At 59.3% G+C, this 22109-nt stretch overlaps 2 protein-coding genes across 11 annotated transcripts; one reads left to right on the top strand and one right to left on the bottom strand.

Annotated features, from left to right (window-relative positions):
* Positions 1–204: 204 nt before the first annotated feature.
* Positions 205–7809, bottom strand: FCSK (fucose kinase). 9 transcript variants are annotated; one of them, XM_053953145.1, is made up of 23 exons: positions 7730–7809; positions 7486–7643; positions 7318–7368; positions 7107–7232; positions 6913–6985; positions 6537–6634; positions 6310–6390; positions 6102–6221; positions 5795–5936; positions 5338–5465; positions 5134–5235; positions 4515–4685; positions 4374–4441; positions 3863–4233; positions 3421–3631; positions 3155–3321; positions 2826–3053; positions 2548–2691; positions 2274–2393; positions 2014–2201; positions 1740–1839; positions 1005–1228; positions 205–819 (listed from the first exon to the last, which is right to left on the bottom strand). In XM_053953145.1, the coding sequence occupies exons 1-23, from the start codon at positions 7800–7802 to the stop codon at positions 703–705; spliced, it is 3261 nt and encodes a 1086-aa protein (XP_053809120.1). In that variant the 5' UTR covers positions 7803–7809; the 3' UTR covers positions 205–702. The 9 variants fall into 9 exon arrangements, with proteins under 9 accessions (XP_053809120.1, XP_053809121.1, XP_053809122.1 ...); XM_053953146.1 differs by having other exon boundaries at positions 5134–5232; XM_053953147.1 differs by lacking the exon at positions 6102–6221 and having other exon boundaries at positions 5795–5899; positions 6222–6390.
* A 925-nt stretch (positions 7810–8734) lies between these two features.
* ST3GAL2 (ST3 beta-galactoside alpha-2,3-sialyltransferase 2) lies at positions 8735–21722 on the top strand. 2 transcript variants are annotated; one of them, XM_053953156.1, is made up of 8 exons: positions 8735–8815; positions 16682–16939; positions 17029–17454; positions 17572–17765; positions 17999–18178; positions 18360–18405; positions 18565–18684; positions 18955–21722. In XM_053953156.1, exons 3-8 carry the CDS (start codon positions 17122–17124, stop codon positions 19126–19128), a joined length of 1047 nt encoding a protein of 348 aa, XP_053809131.1. In that variant the 5' UTR covers positions 8735–8815; positions 16682–16939; positions 17029–17121; the 3' UTR covers positions 19129–21722. The 2 variants fall into 2 exon arrangements, with proteins under 2 accessions (XP_053809131.1, XP_053809132.1); XM_053953157.1 differs by lacking the exon at positions 8735–8815 and adding an exon at positions 16137–16509.
* Positions 21723–22109: the final 387 nt, after the last annotated feature.

Below are 22109 nucleotides of genomic sequence, written 5' to 3'. Positions count from 1 at the left end.
CTCTTCCTTGTCTTGCCTGCCTGCCTCCTGTGGCTGCTGTCCTGTGCTGTCTCCCTCAGCCAGGGCCATGGAAGGGGAAGGAACAGCCCTTGCATACAAGTTCTGCCATTCCCACCCCTGGAAAAGTTCTTCCCACACAATGCTGGGCCTTTGCTATTCTGTGAAGAGAGAGAGCAGCCCTGCTAGGGCAGAGGGGCACAAACATGCTGAAAACAAACTTTTTTTATTCAGACACTGCACGGACTAGTAACTTGCTTTCGCTATTTACTATTTCACTGTGGAAACAGTGCCTCAGGACAGGAGAGGGTCTTGATTCCACATCCAGCTGGTGCAGGATCATTGCATGCTGAACAGTCAGCTTGGGTCCTGCTGCTGGAAGAGCAGGAAGGTTCCTGCTAGATGCAGCATCACAAATGCTAGCTTATTCCCTTTGGAGAACTGTAAAAACTGGAGTGAAACACCAAAATCAGGCTGGAGGCCCTAGCAAACTGTCCCTCCAAGGCCAGGGGTAGTTTTGCCTGCCTGCACAACTTGTCAGAACTTCTCCAGGCTCTGGCTTTTGGGCAAGTAGCAGCACAAAAAGGCCATATGGAGACCTAAGGCACCGGCTGGAGCTGGCTGAAGAAGCTTCCCCTAAAGCAGTGGGGATTTCCTTGCACCTGTTCTGGATATCTGCCAGGAATGGGCCAGGGCTGAAGGCCTTCACACAGCCCTGTCCCCTCCAGGGTGAGCACCATCCTTCGTATCACATCCCACGACCTCCATGGAGAAACCACCCGTGTCCACTTCAATGCTGTGGATGCTGAAGTTGCCCAGTCCCTAGAAAAAGAGAGTCACAAGTTGGGGCAGGAGCCAGGAAAGGACCCCTTCTCACCTCCAAGGTCCCAGGGAGGGCATTGGAACAACAAGCAATCACACCCCATGTGTGGTGGGGAGAGATGCTCCTCATGCTCTATATAAGGCTGCTGCAAGCTGCCTGCGACAGTGGGGGGCTCACAGCTCACCTCAGTGTTTGCCAGGATCTGGTGCAAAGCCTCTTTCTGCCGAGGGGCTTTGGTTAAGATGTAAAGGAAGCCGCCGCCGCCAGCCCCAGCCAAGCACTGCCCGTAGGCGTAGGGCCGGAGAGCGTCCATCATGCGCCCGACGGCCAGCGGCTCGCAGCCCGGGGCCATGCACTTCTTCTGCTGCCAGTAGCAGTCCAGGCACTTGCCAAGGAGCAGTAGGTCACCTGCAGAGGAGGGAATATTGCAAATTACTTGTCTCTGTTTCTCACCCAAAGGGCAGAAACATGCTCAGCCCAAGCTAAATTTTGCCTTCTCTTTTCCAGTTCCTCCCAGCTCTTCTGGCCAAGCAGGCAACCCCAGCCTTGTCACGTTGCTGTTTTTAATACTCCACAGGGGGAGGATTTGCTTGCTTTAATTCTCCAGCTTCCTCTCTGCAGCAGCCAAATAAACCCACTGCACTGACCAGGCATGGTCCCCAGCCCTGTCACCAATGGCGCACTGCTAATCGATATTCAGCATGTCTAACCCCCTCTTCCTCAAAATCTTTGTTCAAGCCTGAATTTTGGGGTATTGCCTTGGTGAGGGTGGGCTCAGGGCTCTGAAGCTTCTGCAGCTGCAAGAGCCTGCACGCTCCAGCCTTTTTCCCCTCCAAGACTGCCCAGCCTCTCCCTGGGAAAGTTTGTGTTCCTTCAGCTGTTAAAAGGTCCAACCTGGTCTAGGGAAGGGGGCTCACACCTTGCCTCAAGGCCTGGGCACACTCCTCAGCATTGCTCACCAGCGCGTCAGCATTTTGCACGATGGAGGGCAGCCTGGCGTACCAGTTCCTCACCACATCCTGCAAGAGGCCAGAATGTCCCTGTCACTGTCCTCCTGGTTCTGGCAACACCTGGCCTTTGGGTGCCAGCTCCTTCTGGGGTGGCAAAGCTCTGCACAAGTGAAGGGGATGCCACCAAAGGCCACAGGGGGAGCAGAGGCTAGCCCGTGACACCCAGAGGCACCCAGGCATTACCTGGAGTAGGTTGCGGGCCAGGCGAGTCTTCCCCGTGTACACCAGCAGCAGGTGATCGTTCAGAGTCTGGGTAAAACCATCAGGGACCAGGATCTGCTCCACTTCCACTCTGAGTGGCAGCTGGGCCTTCGACCTCCCGATTTTGATGCCAGGAATGAGCCCACCAACCTGGTCCTGCCAACCACCCCCTGCAGGGCAGAGGGTCATCAGTCACTGCTGGGACCCCAACCTTGTGGGTCAGCTGCTCCCCCAGGCCCTACCTGTTGTGAGCCTCTGCTCCAGGTGGAGCACAGCATGGATAAGGGACTCAGTGCTGGCAGCCTTCCCTGCTGCCCGGTACAGGGATGCCATCACTGCTCCTGCCAGGATGCTGCTGGTGCCTGGAGGGAGCACAGGTGGGGCCAGGGCAGTGAGGCACTGTTGTGTCCCTGGGGGTTGGGGGGCAGCAAGGAGGATGCCCCATCCTGGCAATGGCAGCAGGAGAAACTCCCAGGCACCAGTGAGGGACACCCAGCCCCTTCCTAGCAGACCTACCGAGGCCAGACCCATGGGGCAGCTTAGACCAGGTGTGTACCTCAAAGCCTCCCCCAAAACTCTCCATCAGTTGGGCCCGCAAGGGTCTCTGTGAGGGGAACTGCACAACCTGGGTGCAGATAAAGGCAGCTTTGAGCAGGGCTCCTGCAAACAAAAAAGAAGTAAAACTGATGCCTGCTGTGCTACCTGCTCCCTCATCCCATTGGCCCCAAAAAGGGCCATCCTGGCACCAACAGGACATCGCAGGTACAGAGCCAGGCTGGCAGGTGACCCCTCACCTGGTGCATGTGGCTGGCAGTAATCCTGTAAGTGCTCCAGCTCCTGGCACACCAGCTCTGCCACCACCTCGCTCCGGGGCGTCCCGCTGAGGCTGACGAGGCGCAGCTCCGGCTGGACAATGCGCCGCACCCGGGCGCCAATGGGCCGGCACCCATCCACCAGCACTGCCACGTCCACCACGGCCCCCCCGTGCTCGTAGGTGATGGGGGGTGTGTCACTCCAGCCACCTGCCAACACTCACCATCAGCCTCCCGGGGCACCCTTACTCCTGTTCCCCCAGCACCACAGGGGTGAGACAAGGATCATCTGACTCAGGGAACGTGCTCACCAGAGAGGTCCAGGCGGGCTGGACACACCACCTGCACCCAGTGCCCCAAGGGTGGCAGCTCCGCCTGTTCCACGGTGATGAACTGGCATGAGGACATCACTGCCTGCCGGACGAGGATCTGCTCGGCCCCCTCGTAATGCCGAGCTGCTCTCACCAGCAGAGCTGGCCTGGGATAAGAGAAGCTGAGCCCACTGCCACATCTCCATGACAGCACCAATGCCTGGAATGGGAATGGGGCAGCTGCCTCTTGCCAGCCCCGGCCTCACCGGCTCATCCACTTCTGCCGCTCAGCAGCCAGCTCCTGGACACCACCAGCAATGTCCCCACTCTCCAGGCGCCCAAAAGCTGAGGCCCACTCCCTGTTGGCAGCAGGACCACTCCGCAAGCCTCCTTCCCCTTGTGCCATGCAGCCCAGGACCTCAGCAATACAGGCAAGTGCCCGTGCCGCAACACCAGCATCGCTGGCTGTGGAGGCAACTAGAAAATAAAATAAAAGGAGGTAGCAAAGCACAACCAGACTGCACTGTACCCCAACCAGCTTCTGCCATAAGCTACCCCCAGGGGAGAGGGACTTGAATGGCTTGCACCCACCCAGGTTTGTTGGATGCCCTGCAGGTACACCCCTGCAATAGGGGGGGGAAATCACTGAAGGTAGTGGGGAGCACTGAACAGTCCTGATAAGAGACACAGCTCATGAGTCCAGCTCACCTTCATCCAGCGTGCTCAGCATGGCCTTGTGGTAGCCCTCGTGGACGGCACTGCAGGCAAGCGGCAGGAGGCTGCTGTCCTGGCGCCCCAGCAGCACCCGCCGCACCTTGCGCTGGCCCTGCAGGAAGAACAGAGCCTGGCGGGCACCCAGCTCAGCTTCTGTGTCCAGGCAGGGCAGCAGCTCCTGCCAGGACATACGCCAGGCCGTCCGCCAGCGTACCAGCTGCTCACTGGCCACTGTGGCCAGGCCCAGCAGCCACAGCACATCCTCCAGCCCCAGCGCCTCACGGGCGTGCAGCACCGGGAAGAGCCGGGCGCTGAGCAGGCAGCGGCTCCTCCGCGGCGTCTCGGCATCCCAAAGGTCCCCTTCCCTGAAGGAGGGAGAAACCATCAACATTGCCCTGGGGCTCGAGGACACCTTCCAGAAGAGGAGCTGGAATGTGAGATGGGTTGGGGTGGTCATGACACCTCAGGAGCTGGGTCTCCTGTCCCACTCTGACACGTTACCTACCGTAGACCTGTCCGTTGGAAAAACTCAGCCCAGGGCACGTTCAGGTAGGTGGCTTTTTCCACAGGGCTCTGCAGGGACACAGAGGGGCTGATCACACTTTAGCTTTGCTGGGAGCCTTGTGCCATCTCATTGCCCCCGCACCTGCCAGTCATCAAGGCGGCCAGTGAGAGTGAACACGCGGCAGGGCAGGTCACGCAGCCGGACGTGGTGGCCCTGCAGGACAATATCACGCAGGGGACAGCCCCGCAGGGCTGGTGAGGAGTCCACGTCGAGGCCCGAGAGGAGGCAGCCGGGACCGATCACCAGGGGACCCTGAGGAAGAAGCAACAGTGGCATGGCTGGCCCCCAAATCAGAGCCATATCCTGACCTTGGAATGGGATAACTATCCTGAGAGACAAGCTGGTGCCAGCACAAGCCAGGTGGCAGGACGTAGTTTTGTCACAAGGCTGCAGAAACACAGACTACAGAAATTCAGGCCAGGCAACAGCCTACAGGACTCACAGCCATAACAGAGCCCCCAAAGGAGAGGGTCTGCCATGGTTCCCAGCTCAGGACAGACCAGAAGCGACAGCCTCAACCCCTTGTTTGCAGAGGGTGACAGCCACCAGGGTGCCCAGCACCAGCCAAAAGGCAGCCCCAAAGAGGAAGGGCACCCCAAATCTCACAGCTGTGGTTCCTCCATCCTAGGCAGCAACATGTCACCCTACTGCCCATTCAGTGCACTGGGAGCTGTGCATCACCCCCATCCTAGTCATGTACCTGGAGGTGACAGTGCTGGATGACACTGCCAGCTGCCAGATGCACAGCTCCTTCCAGCAGGCAGTTGGTGACTGAAGAGCCATCCTCCAAGAGACAGGGCTGCTGCCAAGGGCACAGAGACACGTGGGACCAGGGGCTGGGCACACAGCCCAGAGCAGCCCCCAAAAAATGCGCATGAGCAAGGCTGGGGATGGAAGGACATACATCCACGTGGGAATGGGCTGTCTTGCAGAAGCGGAGGTGGCTGGCAGAGCTAGGCAGGAGAGTCAGGCTGCGGATGTGGTCGCTCGCAGAGGCAGTCATGTAGTCGTAGGATGCGTTGGGAATGCAGGCTGGGGGGGACAGGAGAGCTTTCAGCACACTGACAAAAAAAAGTGGGTGTGACTGACACTCACGTGAGCCAGGCTGAACATCCCCAGTTGAAGGGGCAGCAGTGAAGACCTGGGGACCCGCAGGTGTGGGGTGACACAGACGACTCTCAGATCCTGACCACCCCATCTCTACCCATGCAGGGAAGTGGGCCCAAGAATGGGTCACATCACATGCACTCACCGCAGCACCGAAACATAGAATGGCTGGGGTTGGAAGGGACCTTAAAGATCACCCAGTCACAACTGCCTGGGCAGGGACACTCCACTACAAGTGGGAAGGAAGCACTCACCCATGCTAAGAGGGAAGCCACGGAGAGCCGTCCACAGCACGGAGCGTGCGTTCCTCACACTGGCATCACCACCACCCTTCACAAAATCTTCCTCTGTCATCCCCCCTGCCATGCACAGCACAATGTCGAAGAAGAGGGAGAGCTGGGGAGACAAGGGACTAGTTGGGTTCAGCCATCCTGAACCCCACCCTGCTACTGGGTGCTCCCTCCCACATCTGGCAGCGTGAGGGCAAACAGACCCTACAGAGATGCCCAGCAGTGACACCTGTGTGGCAAAGGGTCCCGTCCCCCACAGAGGGGCTGTCACCTGGATGGGCGGTGCCCCCGAGTCCAGCCCCATGTAGGTGCAGGCGTCCAGAGGAGGGATGACATGGGTGGCCAGAAGCTGCTCAGCAGCATCCGAGGAGAAGAAAACAATCCCGCACACCTGCCAGGCACATCAGGGCTGAGGCTGCAGCTGTGGTGACACAAGGGACGGGGCTGGCAGGGTCACCAACGCCTGAGTGTTGTTGTACCAGTGGGACGGTGCCATCTGGCCCTGCACACTGCTGGATCTGGGCCTCCGTGCCTTTGTAGATGATGTCACGCACCAGCCCCTAGGAGCAGAACCATCCCAGTGGGCTCTTCAGGGAACCCAAGCCAAGCAGCCACAGCAGTGCTGAGACCTCAGCATCCAAGGGATCCAAGACTGGGGATCCCTGCACCTCCAAGGGATGCCTCTTGAAGGGGGAGCTGCCCCAACCTGCTCATTGGTGAGGTAGACCCCATGGTTCCTGGCATATGCTGGGCTCCCGGGCACTGCGATCACTCGGACACCCTGGAAGCCGTCCCAGTTGATCCCTGGGGGGAGAGACAGAGATCAGTCCCACAGGGGCAGTACATGTACTCACACTGGCACAACTGCCTGAAAACCTGGACCACAGCAGTGGAAGTGGCAGCAGCATCCAGCCTTGGCCACCTCACTGCAGGCACAATGGATACTCCCAGCCACACACAGGGCAGAAACAGCTGAGCATCCTCATGGGAGCACAGCACAGCTGAAGCAGCTGTGCTGCTGGTTCACAGAACCCCATCCCACGCCAAAGCAGGTGCTGGAAGCAAGGCTGGTATCCACTCACCTGGTGTTGAGGGAACGGTGAGGAGCATGTCGGTGCTGCAGACCCAGACACCAGGTGGGGAGCCCACACAGAGCTGCCAAGAGAAGGACCGCGTGCTCAGGGACGGCAGGGAAGAAGCCCAGGAACCCAACACCGTCTCCATCTTGCTGGGAGCCAAACCCATCCCCAGGGCCCCATCCCCAGGCCACACAGACCCGGTGTGTCATGGTCCCCAGCAGACTGTCCAGGTTGCAGACCAGTGCTTCGGCTGGGGCGCCGGGCTCCTCAGCGGGCAGGCAGGTGAAGGCACGGCCACAGTCATCGAAGGAGAAGTCGCGGCCCTGGTGGGACAGAGAATATAGGGGATCACCCTGAGGGAGTGGATGCAATGAGAGGTCCCATGCTGGGCTGCAAGTCGGCTCTCACCATGTGCAAGATGAGGATGCGGGCATCCCTCAGGACGTCAGCGGTCACCACCTGGGAGAGGACAGCAGGGAACAGTCAGTGGAGACAGGACAGGCACCCCCCATCACTTCCAGCGTTCCCTCCTGACTTACAGCCTGCCCGGACCCACCAGAGGCTGTCACCTCTCACCGTGCATCCGGCCCGGGCGCTGAGGTGCTCGGCCGCCACCAGCAAAGCGTTCAGGGTGGCACCGCCGCTGCCCAGGCGGGCCCAGGGGTCCTCCACGGCCAGGAGCAGCGCGGGGGGACGCGGGCCTAGCCCGCCCCGCAGCCGCCGCACCTCCAGCTCTGCCAAACGAGAGGCGGGCGGCGTTAAGAGCCGGTCCTGCCGCCGCGCGCAGGGAGGGAGAAGCGGCGCCCGCCCCGCCACTTGCCTCGCTGCAGGGCGGACACACCGCCATGGCCCCGGCGGCAGGTGAGGAGAACAGCGCTCCACTCCGCCGCCATAAGTACCTCCTCTGCCCCAGCCCGGCGCCGCGGGGCCTGCTGGGATGTTTAGTTCAAGCCCCGCAGCCCCTCCGGGGCGCTCTGTGCTGAAGGACTACAATTCCCAGCCTGCAGTGCGCAGCAGGGCAGGGACCCCTTAAAGGCACAGCGCACCCTTGTGCTGCTTCCCCCTTTCCCCCATCTCGGGGGGCTTGCAAAGGGGCAATGGGGGTTTGATGTTTTCTTCCCTCAAATGGGTTTCGGCGGCGGTGCGTACCCCTAAGTGCCCTGCGCCACCCCTGTCACGAGTCCGGCTCCTCGCAGGGTTGCTCCTGCTCGCAGTCCTCTGCTCTCCTGCAGAGAGAAGGGGTACCCGGGCGGTGGGCGCTGGTGTCGGTTCGCGGTGGGTTGTCAGGGTGGGTGCCCGGCGGGTGCTGGGGTGCGATCGGGGTGGGTACTGGGGGATGTCGATGCACTGGGGTGCATCCCGGGGTGGGTGCCGGGGTGGGTACCAGAGAGGGTAGCGAGAGATGCCGGCGCGCCGGGTGGATACCGGGATGGATAACGGGGGATGGCTACCGGGGTGCCGATGTTCGGAGATGCCGGTGCGCCGGGCGGGTACTGGGGTGGTACCGAGCTGGGTATCGCATTGGGTACCGGGGGTGTTCAGGGGGCTGCCGATGTGCCGAGTGGGTACCGGGGTGAATCCTGGTGGCTGAGTACCAGGGATGCCGATGCTGGGCACCGGGCTGGGGGGTGCCGATGTGCCGGGGTGAGTCCCGGGCTGGGCACCGGGGTGGATTCCTGAAATGCCGGTGGGAGAGTGGGCACAGGCGGCCCCGCTCGCCTCCTACAAGTCCCACAAGCCCCGTCGGGCGGCCCAGGACTACATCTCCCAGCCTGCCGGGCCCGTCCGCCCCCCCTTCCCCCCCGCCCCGCGCGGCACGGCGCGGCACGGCTCCGCACGGCGCGGAGGGCGGTGGCGGCGGGGCCGGGGTGAGCCTGGCGGCGGGGCCATGCCGGAGCTGAGCCAGGTACCGCGGCGGAGAGCGGGCCCCAGGCGGGGGATGCGGGCACGGCCCGGCTCGGCTCGGGATGCCGGTCCCGGGGAGGCGGCGGGGGTAGCGGGCGGCGGCGGGGGAACCCGCCCGGGAGCTGCCCCGCCGCTGCGGGCTGGTCCCGGTGCTGGGAGCTGGCCTCGGGGGGCACCCACACGGGATGCGTTGGGTTCATCCCCGGTGTGGTGGTCCCGGTTGCTGGTCCCGGGGCTGGGTGCAGGTCTCGGGGCTGGGAGTATCCACCCGGGATGCAATGGGTGCTGAACAGCCCTGGGATGTGCTGTCCCCTATCCGGGGTGCGGGTCCGGGTTCTGGGCGCTGCTCCCGGTGCTGGATGCTGGCTCCACCCGGCTTGCATTGGGTTCAGACCCAGGAGGTTCCGCTGGTCCGGAATGCTGGCCCGGGCCCTGCGGTGCTGTCCCCAGGGAGGATGTGCTGGCCCAGCCGCGGTGTGCAGCTCGGGGAGCAGCTCCAGGGTGCTGCTCGGGCACGGTGTGCTCGCCCCGGGGACGATGCTGGCCCTAGCAGGGGCGTCGGGGCTGGGGCTGATGGAGCTGCTCCCCTCCAGCCGTGTGCCCTGGGATCTTGAGGGCAGAGCCGGGGGACCAGGGTGGGAGGGCTGGCTGCGAGTGGCTCCAGTCCCCACCAGTGCCAGTGTGCAAGGTCCCTCAGCAGCAGTGTGACACAAGGCTGCGTGACACACGGCATCCATTGCATGGGTAGTGGCAGCCAGGATTTCACAAACAGCCTGAGCGTCCCTGGGGACAGGGTAGAAAACTGTGTCACCGAGCAGGGGATGTCCTTTGCCTGCTTCTTTGTGTGTGTGGGGGCACTAATGCGGGCACTGGTGTGAGATCTTATCGGCGTGCCTGTCCCATTGTTTCAGGGTGTTTCCCTGGCTGAAACACGGCCAGAGAGGGATTGATACCAGAGCCCCTATTTCAGGGCCTGGCGATTCAAGGGGTCCCCACATATGCCGGGGGCTTAAGTGCTGCTGGCTCAGGGGGAAGGCAAGGTTTTGCTCAGGCTCCAGCTGCAGAGTCAGAGCACTTATTCCAAAGCTCCCAAATATTTTAAGAGAGTGAGGGTTTCCCATGCCAGCAGGAAAATACTGGGGGGGAGGATGGCATTTGGGCAGCATGCAAGCTCAGACTGGAGGAAGGGCCACGTCCCCGCCTGCTGCCAACAATCGTAAAACATGGCTGGGGGGAACCAAACCACACCAAACCCCAAAACTTGCTGAGCCTCCCTCCAGGAGGGCTCTGAGCTGGTGAAGGCTGTTTTGCCCTGCATTATCTCGGGTTCTCCTTTTCCTAGCCCTGAGCAGCCGCCCCGGCCACATCGTGACCAAGGCGGTGAGCGCCAACGGGAAGTTCCTCAACGCTTTGGGCTTGGTTTTCCCTTTCTTCCCTTTTCTTCCCTTCTGTCAGAAGCAAAAGTCGCAGCCTGACCGGGGAGGGTTGGGCTGGGGGTGCCTTGCCCGTCGCCCCCCCCCCCCCCCCCGCCGGCGCGCGTGCCCGTCTGTCTGTCTGTCTGTCTGTCCCCATCTGGCAGCGACAGCGGCCCCGCTGCCGGTTGTGTGCAGCTGCCTGTCCAAAGCGCTTCCCTCTCCTCCGAGGAGCTCATGGCGGTTCTTGGGAACGGCGGGGCGCGCTCCGCTCACCGCCCACGCCTCGCCGGCGCCGGAGGCAGGAGGGAGAGCAGGCAGGGAGAGCCCCGGCTGCCGCATGCTGCGGGAACGCTTGAATTTTCCTGCCCAAACAAGCGCCAAACAGCCGCTTTTTGGGGAAAGGCTCCGAAGACACTGAGGGCTCGGTGGTTTTGCTGCGGGCTCTCGGCACGCCGGATGCCGCCCAGTTTGGCACGCCGAGGTCCCGGCAGCTCGATGGCTTTCATCTCTTCCCGTTGCATTTAATTTTTGCACGATTGCAAGCTGCTAATTGCTCTCCAGTGGCTTGGCCGGCTTCAATGCTTCTTCATGAGCCAGGATTTATCAGAGCCCGCCTGACCCCGCGGGGATGGGATGTGATTGGGAGAGGCTGGGAACCTCCTCTCCCTGCCCTGCTGGGCTCTGCACTGGGCTCCGGGGTATCTCTCGGCTTTGCCACTGGCATCTTTCCAAAAGCTTTTTTTTGGAAAGTGCAAGTGATTTGGGTCCCAGCTCCAAGCCAAAGTTCCCAAAGATACCCCCAAAACTGCACATGGATGAGTGGTGAATGCATATAAAAATTTATATATATGTGTGTGTGTGTGTGTGTGTGTGTGTGTGTATGTGTGATGTTTAGATTTTTTTTTTCTTACGGGATGGAAAAAAGTTGTGTTTGAGCTCTAAAATAACACCCTCAACAGTTGCTCTTGGGAAACCAGAACAAGCTGCAGTCACTTTGCTCCGGGTGCAACCGTGTCCCCAGCAAAGGACTTTTGATCTGCAGCAGTAATTGGGCTAATTAGGAAGCTGCAAATGCTCCCCCTTCTCCCCAGGTGTCTGAGCAGAGCCCTAGCTAGTGGAGAGAAGTCAAGGGCTCTCGCCAGTGGAACTGCTCTAATTTTACATTTAATGGGAGTTCTTGGCTGTAACTGGGCTGTGCTGGGATTGATGCCCTCCGGCCTGGGGAGCCTTTCGTAACTTCCTTGCAATGAAATCTCATAGGTGCAATTTCCCTAACGCGTTCAATGTCCTCTCAGTGCTGCCCGCAGGCGGAGCAAACCAGGGTGGCTTTATGGGGCCACCCGCAGCGTGTGCCGAGGTTGCTCCCCAGGGGAGAGAGGGCGGCTGGGGGTACAGCACTCATCGGTCAGCCCTCGAAAGCCAAAGGAGAGCCTTTGGTTTTCCACCTCCTCCGATCCTCGGCGTAGGTGAGATCCAGGAAGGAAGACAGGAAAGTGCAGGGGGGCCCCAGCTCGCCTTCCCCAGGCACAGGGCCACAGCCGACAGCGGCGCCTCCTGCTGCAGCATCCGCCTGTCCTGCCCTCCTGCACATATTTTCCTGGTGAGGCATCAGGCATGAACCTAACTGGTCCAGACTGGTAAAAAACAGCAGCAGTGGTGGAGGGGAAGTGGTTCCTTCCCAGCCAGTGGGGAGGCTCAGGGTGCTGCTGGCAGTTTCAGATGCTGGTGGTGAAAGGAGAGCAGGGGCCCTGCCCTTCCTGGGGAGTGTGTCTGCCTGTGGTGTGAACACATCTTCACAGGCAGCTGGGGCTGCAGGGAGACTGGTTCAGGGGTGGCTGTGGGGTGCAGCCCTGCTGTAGCAGGCAGGAAGGGGGATGGGGACCAGGCAGACCCTGCTGACCCCAGCCTGCAGCTGTGGGAGGGTGAGACAGAAATGTGGCCAGCAGTGGGGAGCTGGCTCCCCATGGGACCAGATGGCTTTGCACAGGGAGCTGGGGCAAGGGTGGGAGAGAGGAGTAGGCAGTGGTGGGTGGCAAGCCTCGGGCTCTGCCTCTTCTGTTGTGCTGGGTTGGTTGGCCAAACCTGGCTGCTTGGTGGGACTCAGCTTGGTGGCACCTGGTGTGGTGTTGCTTGACCCGGGGTTGAGTGGTACCCAGCTGTGTGGTACCTGAGATCCTGGTACACGAGTTGGTGCAAACTGAGGCAGCTGGTGAAAACTGGGGGTTCTGGGGTGGGTGCTTGAGGTGCAGAGTAGCTGGGCTGTCTCTGCCTCTCAGTTCCAGAAGCATACAGGATTAGGGGGGAGCATCCCACTCCCCTCCCTGCTTGTCCTGTCTCAAGGAGGGAGCTGCTGCTCCTGGCACAGGGAGCTCAGCGTGAGCATGGCCTTGGGCTTATCAACACCCCTGGAGTGCAGGGTCCCTTGTTTCCCCTGGGGAGACCCAGAATGGCTGGCAGAGGGTGGGGGAAATGGCATTGGAGAATGCTCAGGGACATCAGCCACACAGGCTGGTAGATGTGGCTGGGTGGTCCTAATGGGAGCTGCAGGGACAGGCATCTGCCTTGGCTGCTTCTGCCAGTGTGAGTTTTGGGGGGAGAGCGCCCACGCAGCATTGTTCCATTGAGCAGGACAGGCTGCTCAGGCTGGTGCAGTTCCTTGAGGGTCACACTGTGGTTGAGCCAAGGGGCTTGGGATGCTATTGGCCCAGTCCCTGCAGGCCCATCTACCAGCAAGGGTGGGAGCATTCCATTCTGTTTTCCCACTTCTGGCACTCCCCTGTGCCCCTAAATCCCATAGGAAATGGCCTCAGTGTGGCTGGCTCCATCTCAGCTCTGTGGTGGAGATTTGGCCTCCATGCTTTTTCCTGGCCCTATCCCAGCGGTGAGGGATGAGCCCGAAATAACCCCTCTGGCGGCCAGAGGCAAGGAAAGGCTGGAACTGCTGCCATTGGCAGCCGGGGGTGCGAGTAGGGTTTAAAACATGGGAAACCCAATTAACTTGGCTCCATTAGCTGATTGAGCTGGCTGATAGGAGTATGATTAATTAAAAGGATGGAGAATTAGTTACCAGGTCCTCGTTGGTGTCGGGATGCATTGATGGCTTAATGCATGAAATTGGCTTCTTCTCTTAATACCTGGTGCTTGTCTACTGCCAGCCATCAGTTCTTCATGGCATCACCCCATGGCAGGGAGAAACATCATTGTGCCAACACCAGGTCTGCTCCCTGTTCCCTCTCCCATCCAGCTTCCAGGGAGGAAAAAAAATTCAAGGGGAAAAAAGCAGGAAAGGACCTTCTTAATTAACTGCACTTTTGTCACCAAGCCTTGCTTTGGCTTTGGAAGCCCAGTGATGCAGAGGGACAGGCTATCGTCCCTTCCCGCGCTGCCCCCGGCAGATTCCCACTCGCTGTTCCAAGCTAATGTGAGCTGACGGCCCCACGGAGGCAAGCGGCTCCTCGGCACTCTGCCCGGGGGCTGCAACCTCTGGCAGTGCTTGGGCCATGGGCAAAAAGAAATTGGAATGGTTTTATGACTTTTTGTAGTAATCCTGCTCACTGAAGTTGTGCCTGAAACAAGGACAGGTCACCACTCGCTGTTTCTGTCTGGCATTGAAGGAGGTGGGAGAAGACTCGACTCAGATATGCTCCTTCCCTGCCAAAAAAACCCAACCCTAATTCTCAGGTTTTCCACCCATGACAGAGATGCCAGTCCAGTCCAAGGGGGCCCTGTGTGCTTCCCTCTCCTCCACCTGCAAGAGCCATGCACTGCTCTAACACCCAGTCAGTGGTTTGGTGGTGGCAGAAGTGATGTCTCTGCACAGGGATCATGGGATGAGTAGCACCTGGCCACGCGGGGTGGCATTTCCCAAAGACTCCTGGGAGAATTTTCAGACCATTCATCCCTGGGAAGAGCATGTGAGCATGAGCCAGTGCAGACAATGCTCTTGCACTACAACCAGTGCAGACAATGCTGCCACTGCTCCTCCACTCCCTTCTCTCCCTGCCCCAAACACGGTGACATCCCATCTCCCAGTGATGTCTCTTTCCTTTGCCCACCCTGCCATTTACTGGCATGGAAATTCATGCCAACAACCCCAGGATATCTTAGAAATGATCAAACAAAGCCAACGAGACCTAAAGATGCTGAGTGGGGATGTATCTATGGTGTTTTGTCTGACAGGGAAGGGGCAGGCATCCTCCAGGCCCTGGGGCTGTTGGTCACATCGCTCCAGCATTCATGCTGAAATGAAAGATTATATGATTGGAAAAAAACATCCACCTGTAAAGGCAGCAGAGCAATTTACCAGGACCTTTTAATAGCCTCGCTTCATTATCTTCTGCAATCAAAAAGAAACTTGTGTTTAATGAGTACATGGTCCTCAGGAGGCAATTTAGGATCCTGGGGATGTATTTGGGAATGGAAGGGTATTTAGTGGCATCGATGAGTTGCCAAGCTTGCTCACCACAGAAGAAATTCTGAAATCCCTTATTATTTTAAGAAGGAAACGTCCAAATCTGGTGCAAACAGCTCCTGCAAGTGGGGTTTTATTTGTGGAGGTGGGTTGGATTAGGATTGGGCAGGGAGGGCATGGATATTGCTGGGGAATGTTTGTATGTGTGGGTGCCCTGTCCCTGCCGGGGGCTGTAAGGACCAGTGCAGATGGAAATAACTGCCAGCTCCTGCTAGGAAAATGATGACTCAAACCAGCCGCTGGGATTTAAGGCTTCTTTTACCGCACATGAGCTGGGCTGGAGGGGGGTTCCCCCCCCCCACTGTGGTCGGGGGCAGCTCCAGGAGGCCCCAGGATGGGGGCCGTACAAAATGTGCTCCAGATGGTGTCAGGGCTGGGATGCATCACACAGGACCAGGCTGGGCTGGGGAGCCGGAAAGGGATTTTCCCCCTTTCACCAGGAACAAAAATATCACAAGCACGTGATAGCTCATTTCCTTTAGCCTTTAAAAAGCCCCGTGGGATGGTAAGCAGCGGGAGCAGGGGAGGGGGATCAGCCCATCCTGCTTGGTGGCCCTGCCATGTTATAGCTGAAGAAAGCCACAAAATTGCCTTTTACCTACGAATCTTTCCAGCGTTTTGCATCTGGGGGGCGGGGGGGTGTTATAGCTTTTTACTGGCTTTATCCCAAACTCCCTAAATGCAAAATCCCTCTGTTTAACAACCACCCTGCTTTTTCTGCTGGCAGCAGCCCAAGGAAACTGATTACAGTCACTGCTGGCCATGCGTGTGTCATGTAGGCGTGTTAAAATTCCCTGCCAGAGCCCAGGAAAACACCTGAGCTGGGATGTGCCTTCGGTTTTTGGCTCTTTCCTTTAAAGACTGTCCCCACTTGAACAAATATTTGACAGGGGGTTAATGGTTTGGGCAGGAGGTGTCCGTGCCTGGCAGTGCAATGGGCTGGGGGAGCCTTTGGGGTCCATGTTCTCCTCCCATCCCAACAAGGAGGTTTTTGGGGGCTTAGCAGTCTGTTCCTGGAAAGCAAGCCAGCGTCTTCCAGGAGATGTTTTTTTCCTAGGGAAGAAAAAACTGCCAGCTTCTAATTACTGCTGCTGGCCTCGGCACTGGCTTAATTGGGGCCAGGGCTGAGCTGTGGAGGTGATGCCTCTGCAGGGTTTTGCCTTGGGGCAGGGTCACCTCCTCCCTAAAAAGCCCTGGAGGGGAGGTCATGTCTCCAAACCCCTGGGATTCTGGATCCTGCTCCAGCCTCCAGCTCAGTGACTGGGTTAAAAGGGGATTTTCAGCTTTTTTTTTTTTTTTTGGCCAAGGAGCGCTGTCTGGCTTTGCCCACCCCCCTGCTCGGGGGCCTCGGCCGCTCCTCCCGCCTCTTCCCGGGCGCAGGCGCCAGCACCTCTGCCCTGGCTATTTTTACCCTCCAGGATCACGAGCGAGCGAGTGACCTTCCCCAAGGGACGCTGCCACTCGGGGGGGACAGTCCCAGCGTCCGTCCCCGGGGTGCCCGTCAGGCTGCGGAGCGGCTGTTTCCCGGCTGTTTCCCGGCTGTTTCCCGGCTGTTTCCCGGCTGTCTCGGCGGCGGCGGCAGCCGGCGAGGAGGCTTTGGAGGGGCTGCTTATGGCGTGATAGAGAAGGAGAATTTAGCCTACAGAAAGGAGCCGCTTGTTCGGCTCCGGAGGCGAGTTCATGGCTGAACCTTTGTCTGGCAGAGACAGGGAGGGCACAGTCCGGGAGCTGCTGCGGGTTCCCCAGGCACGGATAGCGATGCCGGCATCTCAGCTCCCTGCGTACCCTGCGCCTGCTTGTCCCCTTCGGGTATGGCTCGTACCCTGCAGCCCCGTGCCTGGGACGGGCTGGGAGGCATTTTGGGGCGTCCAGTGGAGAATAAAGTCCTCAGCCCCCAGCACCCTCCGCCTGCTCGACACAGCCCATCTCTGCTGTCTTTATCGCCACCCCTTGACCCGCCGTCCCCTTGTTCCCGCTCCAGGCGGGTGTCGTGGTGGCCGTGTTCCCGAGCCAGGCGTGCCAGCGGATCAGCTAAACCCCGGGGATGACGAGCACCGTCGCAGCTGAGCGCCAGCCGGGGCCGGGACCTGGAGGAGCCGCCGGGGCGCGGTGCCGCGGCTGAGGCCGGCGCGCCGAGCTGTGCCGGACCCCTCAGCAGATGCTCCCTGCCCGGCACGCGGAGCCACCGGGGGCCCTCGCCGCGGCCGGACAACGCGGATGGAAAGCTGCAGCCCAGCAGGTAGGAGCCCGGTGCGGTGGGTCCTGGGAGGCTCTACATTCCCCTCCCCACACCGCCACCGCAGGGAGTTACAGCGCTCGTTCCTGCAGGGAGCCTCGCTGGCCGGCTGACGCCCTCCCGCGCCCTATGCCCGCGCCCTGTGCCGGAGCGGGCGCCGTCCCCGGCTCAGCCACCCGACGACCATGAAGTGCTCGTTGCGCTTCTGCTTCCTCTCGACCGCCTTCCTGCTCGTCTTCGTCATGTCCCTCCTCTTCACCTACTCCCACCACAGCATCGCCTACCTGGACCCCGGCGGGCTGGGCGGCATCCACCGCGTGAAGCTGGTGCCCGGCTATGCCGGGATGCAGCGGCTCAGCAAAGGGGGGCCGTACCCCCGGGGCTGCTCCTGCCGCCGCTGCCCGGCCGAGGAGCCTGGAGCCACCGACTGGTTTGATGGGCGCTATGACGGCACCGTGTCCCCAGTGTGGACCAAGGAGAACATGGACCTACCGCCCGACGTTCAGAGGTGGTGGATGGTGAGTGCAGGGATGAGAGTGCCATGATGTACTCTGGCACGGTGGGGGCACAGATTCCTCCTCCACCAAGGAGGGGGCGCTGGCTGATTCCTCCCTGCCCCCCTTCCCTCCTTACAGATGCTGCAGCCCCAGTTCAAGTCCCACAACACCCACGAGGTCCTGAGCAAGCTCTTCCAGATCGTGCCAGGCGAGGATCCCTACCGCTCCCGTGACCCACGCCGCTGCCGCCGCTGCGCCGTGGTTGGCAACTCAGGCAACCTACGCGGCTCTGGTTACGGACCGGAAATCGACGGGCACGACTTCGTGATGCGGTGAGGGCCAGAGAGCACTGCCAGGGACCTGCCTACCTGGGCAGCACAGAGACATGGGGTGATGCTGGCACCTCCGGGTGCTGGGATGAGTGGGAGTGAGTCCAGCCTTGTCCTTTCCCCTGGGCAGGAAACTGCTGCCTGGCAGCATTCAACAGCTCGTGGGGATCACCCATATCACCTGCAAGGCACGGGGCATTGGGATGGTGGTGTCATCCTCCCTGCTCTCTCCCCAGGATGAACCAGGCCCCCACGGTGGGCTTTGAGGGCGATGTGGGTGGTCGGACCACACACCACTTCATGTATCCCGAGAGTGCCAAGAACCTGCCCGCCAACGTCAGCTTTGTGCTCGTGCCCTTCAAAACCCTGGACCTGCTCTGGATCGCCAGTGCCCTCTCCACCGGCCAGATCAGGTTGTAAGTACCCAGTGGGCAGTGGCAGCACCAGGCTGGTGGCTCACCTAGCTCGAGGACAGCTCCCCTGCGAGCAGTGGGGATTCATTTGTTCCTCCCTCCAAGAGCCCCCCTTAGCAACTCAGTCTGGAGGTGAGGGCATGGGACCCACAAGAACTCACCTGTCTCTCTGCTCTTTTCCCAGCACGTACGCACCTGTGAAGCCTTTTCTGCGTGTGGACAAAGAAAAGGTACGTGGGGCTCATCCCTACCACTGCCAGGAGCATCTGTATGGCCATGGCCCCTGTCACCTCATCATTCCCCAGGGTTCCCAGGGCTCCTTCACAGGGTGCTGGTGCCAAAGGGAGCATGGCTGGGGCTCCTGTGCTGACCCTGGTCTATCCTCCCAGGTGCAGATCTACAATCCTGCCTTCTTCAAGTACATCCATGACCGCTGGACGGAACACCATGGGCGCTACCCCTCCACTGGCATGCTGGTGCTCTTCTTTGCCCTCCATGTCTGCGATGAGGTGGGTGATGTCTCCTTCAGCTCCTGGCTGGCGTGGAGTGGGTTTGCTGAACCTTGCAGGGTTAAGGAAGGAGGTGGATTCTTTGGGTCAAATGGCAGCAGTCACTATGGTTGCCTGACACCATAGTGATGGGCACCCTTGAGGGGTGAGAAGGCTGTGCCAAAGGCTGGGCACCTTTGAAAATCACCCCAGCAGTGCAGGGGTTGCTGAGACAAGTGTATTCCAGCCTGGTGGGGGGGTTCTGGCTCACTCCCTCCCTTGCTACTGCAGGTGAACGTCTTTGGGTTCGGTGCTGACAGCCGAGGGAACTGGCACCACTACTGGGAGAACAACCGCTACGCCGGGGAGTTCAGGAAGACAGGGGTGCACGATGCTGACTTTGAGGCACACATCATTGACATGCTGGCCAAAACCAGCAAGATCGAGGTTTACCGGGGAAACTGAGGGCTGAGTCTCTGGCTCCCTGCTCCAGCAAGTCCTGCTGCCTGCAGGGGCAGAGGGTGAGGGTCTCCCTGGTGGCCTCAGGCAAGGAGCACGTATGGGCAGCGCAGTTCCGCAGTGCTGACAGAGCCACCGTGGTGGTATTTGGTGCCTCCAGCAGCCAATCAGGTACAGAGCTAAAGGATACTTTTTGCTTTTTTTTAATTATTATTATGATGAAACCCAGCTGAGAAAGGATTTATAAACACAATCAGCAACTGACCAGGCGGCAGGGGTGGCCGCCTTGCATCTCTCTACAGTCAAACCAAATGCTGCTCTTTTTAAAAGAAGACAACCCCCCTGCCCCAAAGCCACGTGACTTTGAGGAGCCCCTCGAGCATTGCGCCCAGGCCGAGGGGGCTGAGGGAGCTGTGGCGGCTGCGCAGCCTCACCAGTGGAACCAGCTGCTTCTTTTTTCCTTTATTTTGATATTTTTCTTTTACCTCCCCTTGGGGCACCCGATGCCGTCGTTTCTCCAGGGAAGGTTCCTGGCACACAGGCAGGTCCCAGCACATGGATCCGTGGTGGGGAGCCAGAAGCTTCAGGAAGCCGACCATTGCTGATACTCTGCTGCAGGCCAGCAACTGCTGGCACAGCTGTGCAGGGAGGAATCTCAGCTTTGGGGTGCAGCATCCCTGCTCTTCTACCTGAGGACTGGGGAAGGGTAGGGCAGATTTCAGGAATGACCATACAGGAGGCAGCTAAGAAACCTACATGAGCAGCAGCCTGGTCACTCTGGCTGAACTCTGCAAGCAGCTATAGGATGCTCAAGGGGTTGTGGGATGCAGCAGGGTCAAGGAGACAGGATTTCCTTTGCTGACAAGCTGGGAAGAAACAGATCAGAGATTAGTGGGTGAGTGAACTGTGCTTTTGCTTTTGTGTTGCTCTAAACAGCTCTGGTGAGAAGCTGAAATCCCAAAGTCTTTGCTCCTTTTGCCAGAGTGGTGCTTGGTTTACACCAGTCTGGTACAGCCAGTGCCCTCAGGGCTTCCTGGGCTGGACAGGTAGCCTATGACATGGGATGGGGAGATGCTGAAGGAAACTGCCTCTCCAGAGGTGTCATTAAAACCACTTTCTTCAGGTCAATCAGGTGAGTTTTTTCTTTTAGGAGATGCTGAAAAGCTCAAGAAAAAGGCAACCATGGAAAAAGACCCCCAGAGAGGGACCCTCTGCCTGCATAGCTGGTGCTGAGAGTGGAGCAGGGGCTGTGGGGCAGTGCCCCTCTGGGGAAGCTCTGCCCATACTGCCTTGCTGGTTGCAATAGTTAATTTGAGGAACAATCACTGTAGGGTTTTTTGAGTTTGGAGATTTTTTTGCCCTTTTGTATCTGGCTTTTCTGTAGCAGCCTCTACCTGTTTCTCTACTTTGCTTTGGTTGTTTTTCAGGGTTTTCTTTTTTTTTTTTCTTTTTTTTTTTTTTTTGAGGTTTTTCTTCAGTTGTGAAACACGAGGGTGTGGGTTGGTCACCTGGAGCAGGCAAGTCAGCAGCCCCCAGGCTGGGGAAATTCAGCTTTTCTGTCCACAGGGATTTAAACTCCTGAGTTTTGTGGTGGGTTTTGGTCTGTAGAAGTGAAGCTGCCCTGGTGCAGTCAGCCCTGAGCCATAGGACACAGGCTGCTGCAAGCCCTGCTCTCCACCTTCCTGGGTGTTTTTTGCCGATTTTTTGTTTAGTGTTTTTTTTTTTTTTACGGGGAAGAAAATTAAAAACCACAAAACCATGAGCAACAATGAGTGCCTTGACCATCTCCCATCGGTGACGCCTGGCTGTGCCCGCGCTCGGGGCAGGGACGTGGCCGATATATCTGGCAGTTGTACCCACTTCCTTCCTCGCACCACACTGGATCTTAGCTGGGAACTGCCGCTGGGAGAGAGGGACACATCCAGGCCACCACGCTGGTGGCTGGAAAGGCCAAATCCAGTGTGGCTGGCCAAATCCAGTCCAGCCAGATGAGGCTGGTCCAGCTCCTGTTGCAGCTGAGCAGGGCCAGGCCTGACAATCACAGGGTGAGCAGAGACACTGGGTACCAAACCCAGGTACAAACCCTCCGGCAGCACACTACTGGCATCCAGCGTCAGGCGCGCTTGTGGCTCCTGGCTGCCCTGACAGTATTTTTTTTTTGCTAACTTCCTTCCCCTACTCCCCTTTTCTCTGTTGTTTTAATTATTATTATATTATTATTTTTTATTTAAGCTGTCCCACTAGGACTCGCGACCACTCGTGTCTCTCTGGCAGGGCGGCCGCAGGCAGGCGCGTGCTGCACGGCCGGCGCACCACTGTACTGTACATAGAGGAGTTGTAGGCACAGGCTATGGGCAGGGGGGCAGGCAGGGAGGAGGTGCCCGGGCTGGCCCACCTGGCAGAGCTTGTCTGCATCACACAGGACCTGATCCGAGCACCTCCTGCCCCACTGGGAGAGGGAGAGACCAGTGCTCCAAGCTAGGGCTAGGAGCAGGCAGGCAGCTTGGCCCGTAGCCTCTGTGTACATGGGTACTTCTGCACACAACTGTCTTAAACCAACTGGTTTTTTTTAAGTCAATAAAAATCATGCATCAAATCTACTTGGTGGTTTTCTTCTTGATAGCCCTGTCTACTGTGCCTTTGCCTGCACCCAAACCTCGGCATTGGTGGGGTCAGGAGAGGAGGGAAAGGGAATGAGAGGGTTGCTGGGCCCAGAAGATGCTCTGCTCTCCCCTCCTCTTCTGGGCCAGGCACCAGCCCCCAGGTGTGATTAACATCCCCTCACTGGGGCAGGAGTAGGACCCGGCCCTGTGCCAGCCTGGGTGCCCAGCAACAGAGCCCCAGCACAACCCCTCCAGCCTGAGCCCAACAGTTGGTGATGCCACTGCTCACCAGACCCCACATCCATGTCCCAACCACCCTGGACCCTAAAACAGAGGCTCTAGTCCCATGCAGCCCGTGTCCCTGACCCCCAACCACAGCAGAGA

The sequence above is a fragment of the Vidua chalybeata genome, chromosome 11 (genome assembly GCF_026979565.1).
Source record: "Vidua chalybeata isolate OUT-0048 chromosome 11, bVidCha1 merged haplotype, whole genome shotgun sequence".
Lineage (NCBI taxonomy): Eukaryota > Metazoa > Chordata > Aves > Passeriformes > Viduidae > Vidua > Vidua chalybeata.
The sequence above is the reverse complement of the archived record's forward strand: the minus strand, read 5'-3'. Positions and strand labels throughout refer to the sequence as shown.

What these genes read in the sequence shown, in the direction of transcription:
- FCSK (XM_053953145.1), bottom strand. Translation starts at nt 7,802, where the DNA reads ATGGCGGCGGAGTGGAGCGCTGTTCTCCTCACCTGCCGCCGGGGCCAT. An exon ending in AGCCCGCCTGGACCTCTCTG is followed by an intron (nt 3,054 to 3,154) that starts GTGAGCACGTTC and finishes GAGTGTTGGCAG; the next exon opens with GTGGCTGGAGTGACACACCC. An exon ending in GGAGCAGAGGCTCACAACAG is followed by an intron (nt 2,202 to 2,273) that starts GTAGGGCCTGGG and finishes TCTGCCCTGCAG; the next exon opens with GGGGTGGTTGGCAGGACCAG.
- ST3GAL2 (XM_053953156.1), top strand. Translation starts at nt 17,122, where the DNA reads ATGAAGTGCTCGTTGCGCTTCTGCTTCCTCTCGACCGCCTTCCTGCTC. An exon ending in ACGTTCAGAGGTGGTGGATG is followed by an intron (nt 17,455 to 17,571) that starts GTGAGTGCAGGG and finishes CCCTCCTTACAG; the next exon opens with ATGCTGCAGCCCCAGTTCAA. An exon ending in CCCTCCATGTCTGCGATGAG is followed by an intron (nt 18,685 to 18,954) that starts GTGGGTGATGTC and finishes TTGCTACTGCAG; the next exon opens with GTGAACGTCTTTGGGTTCGG.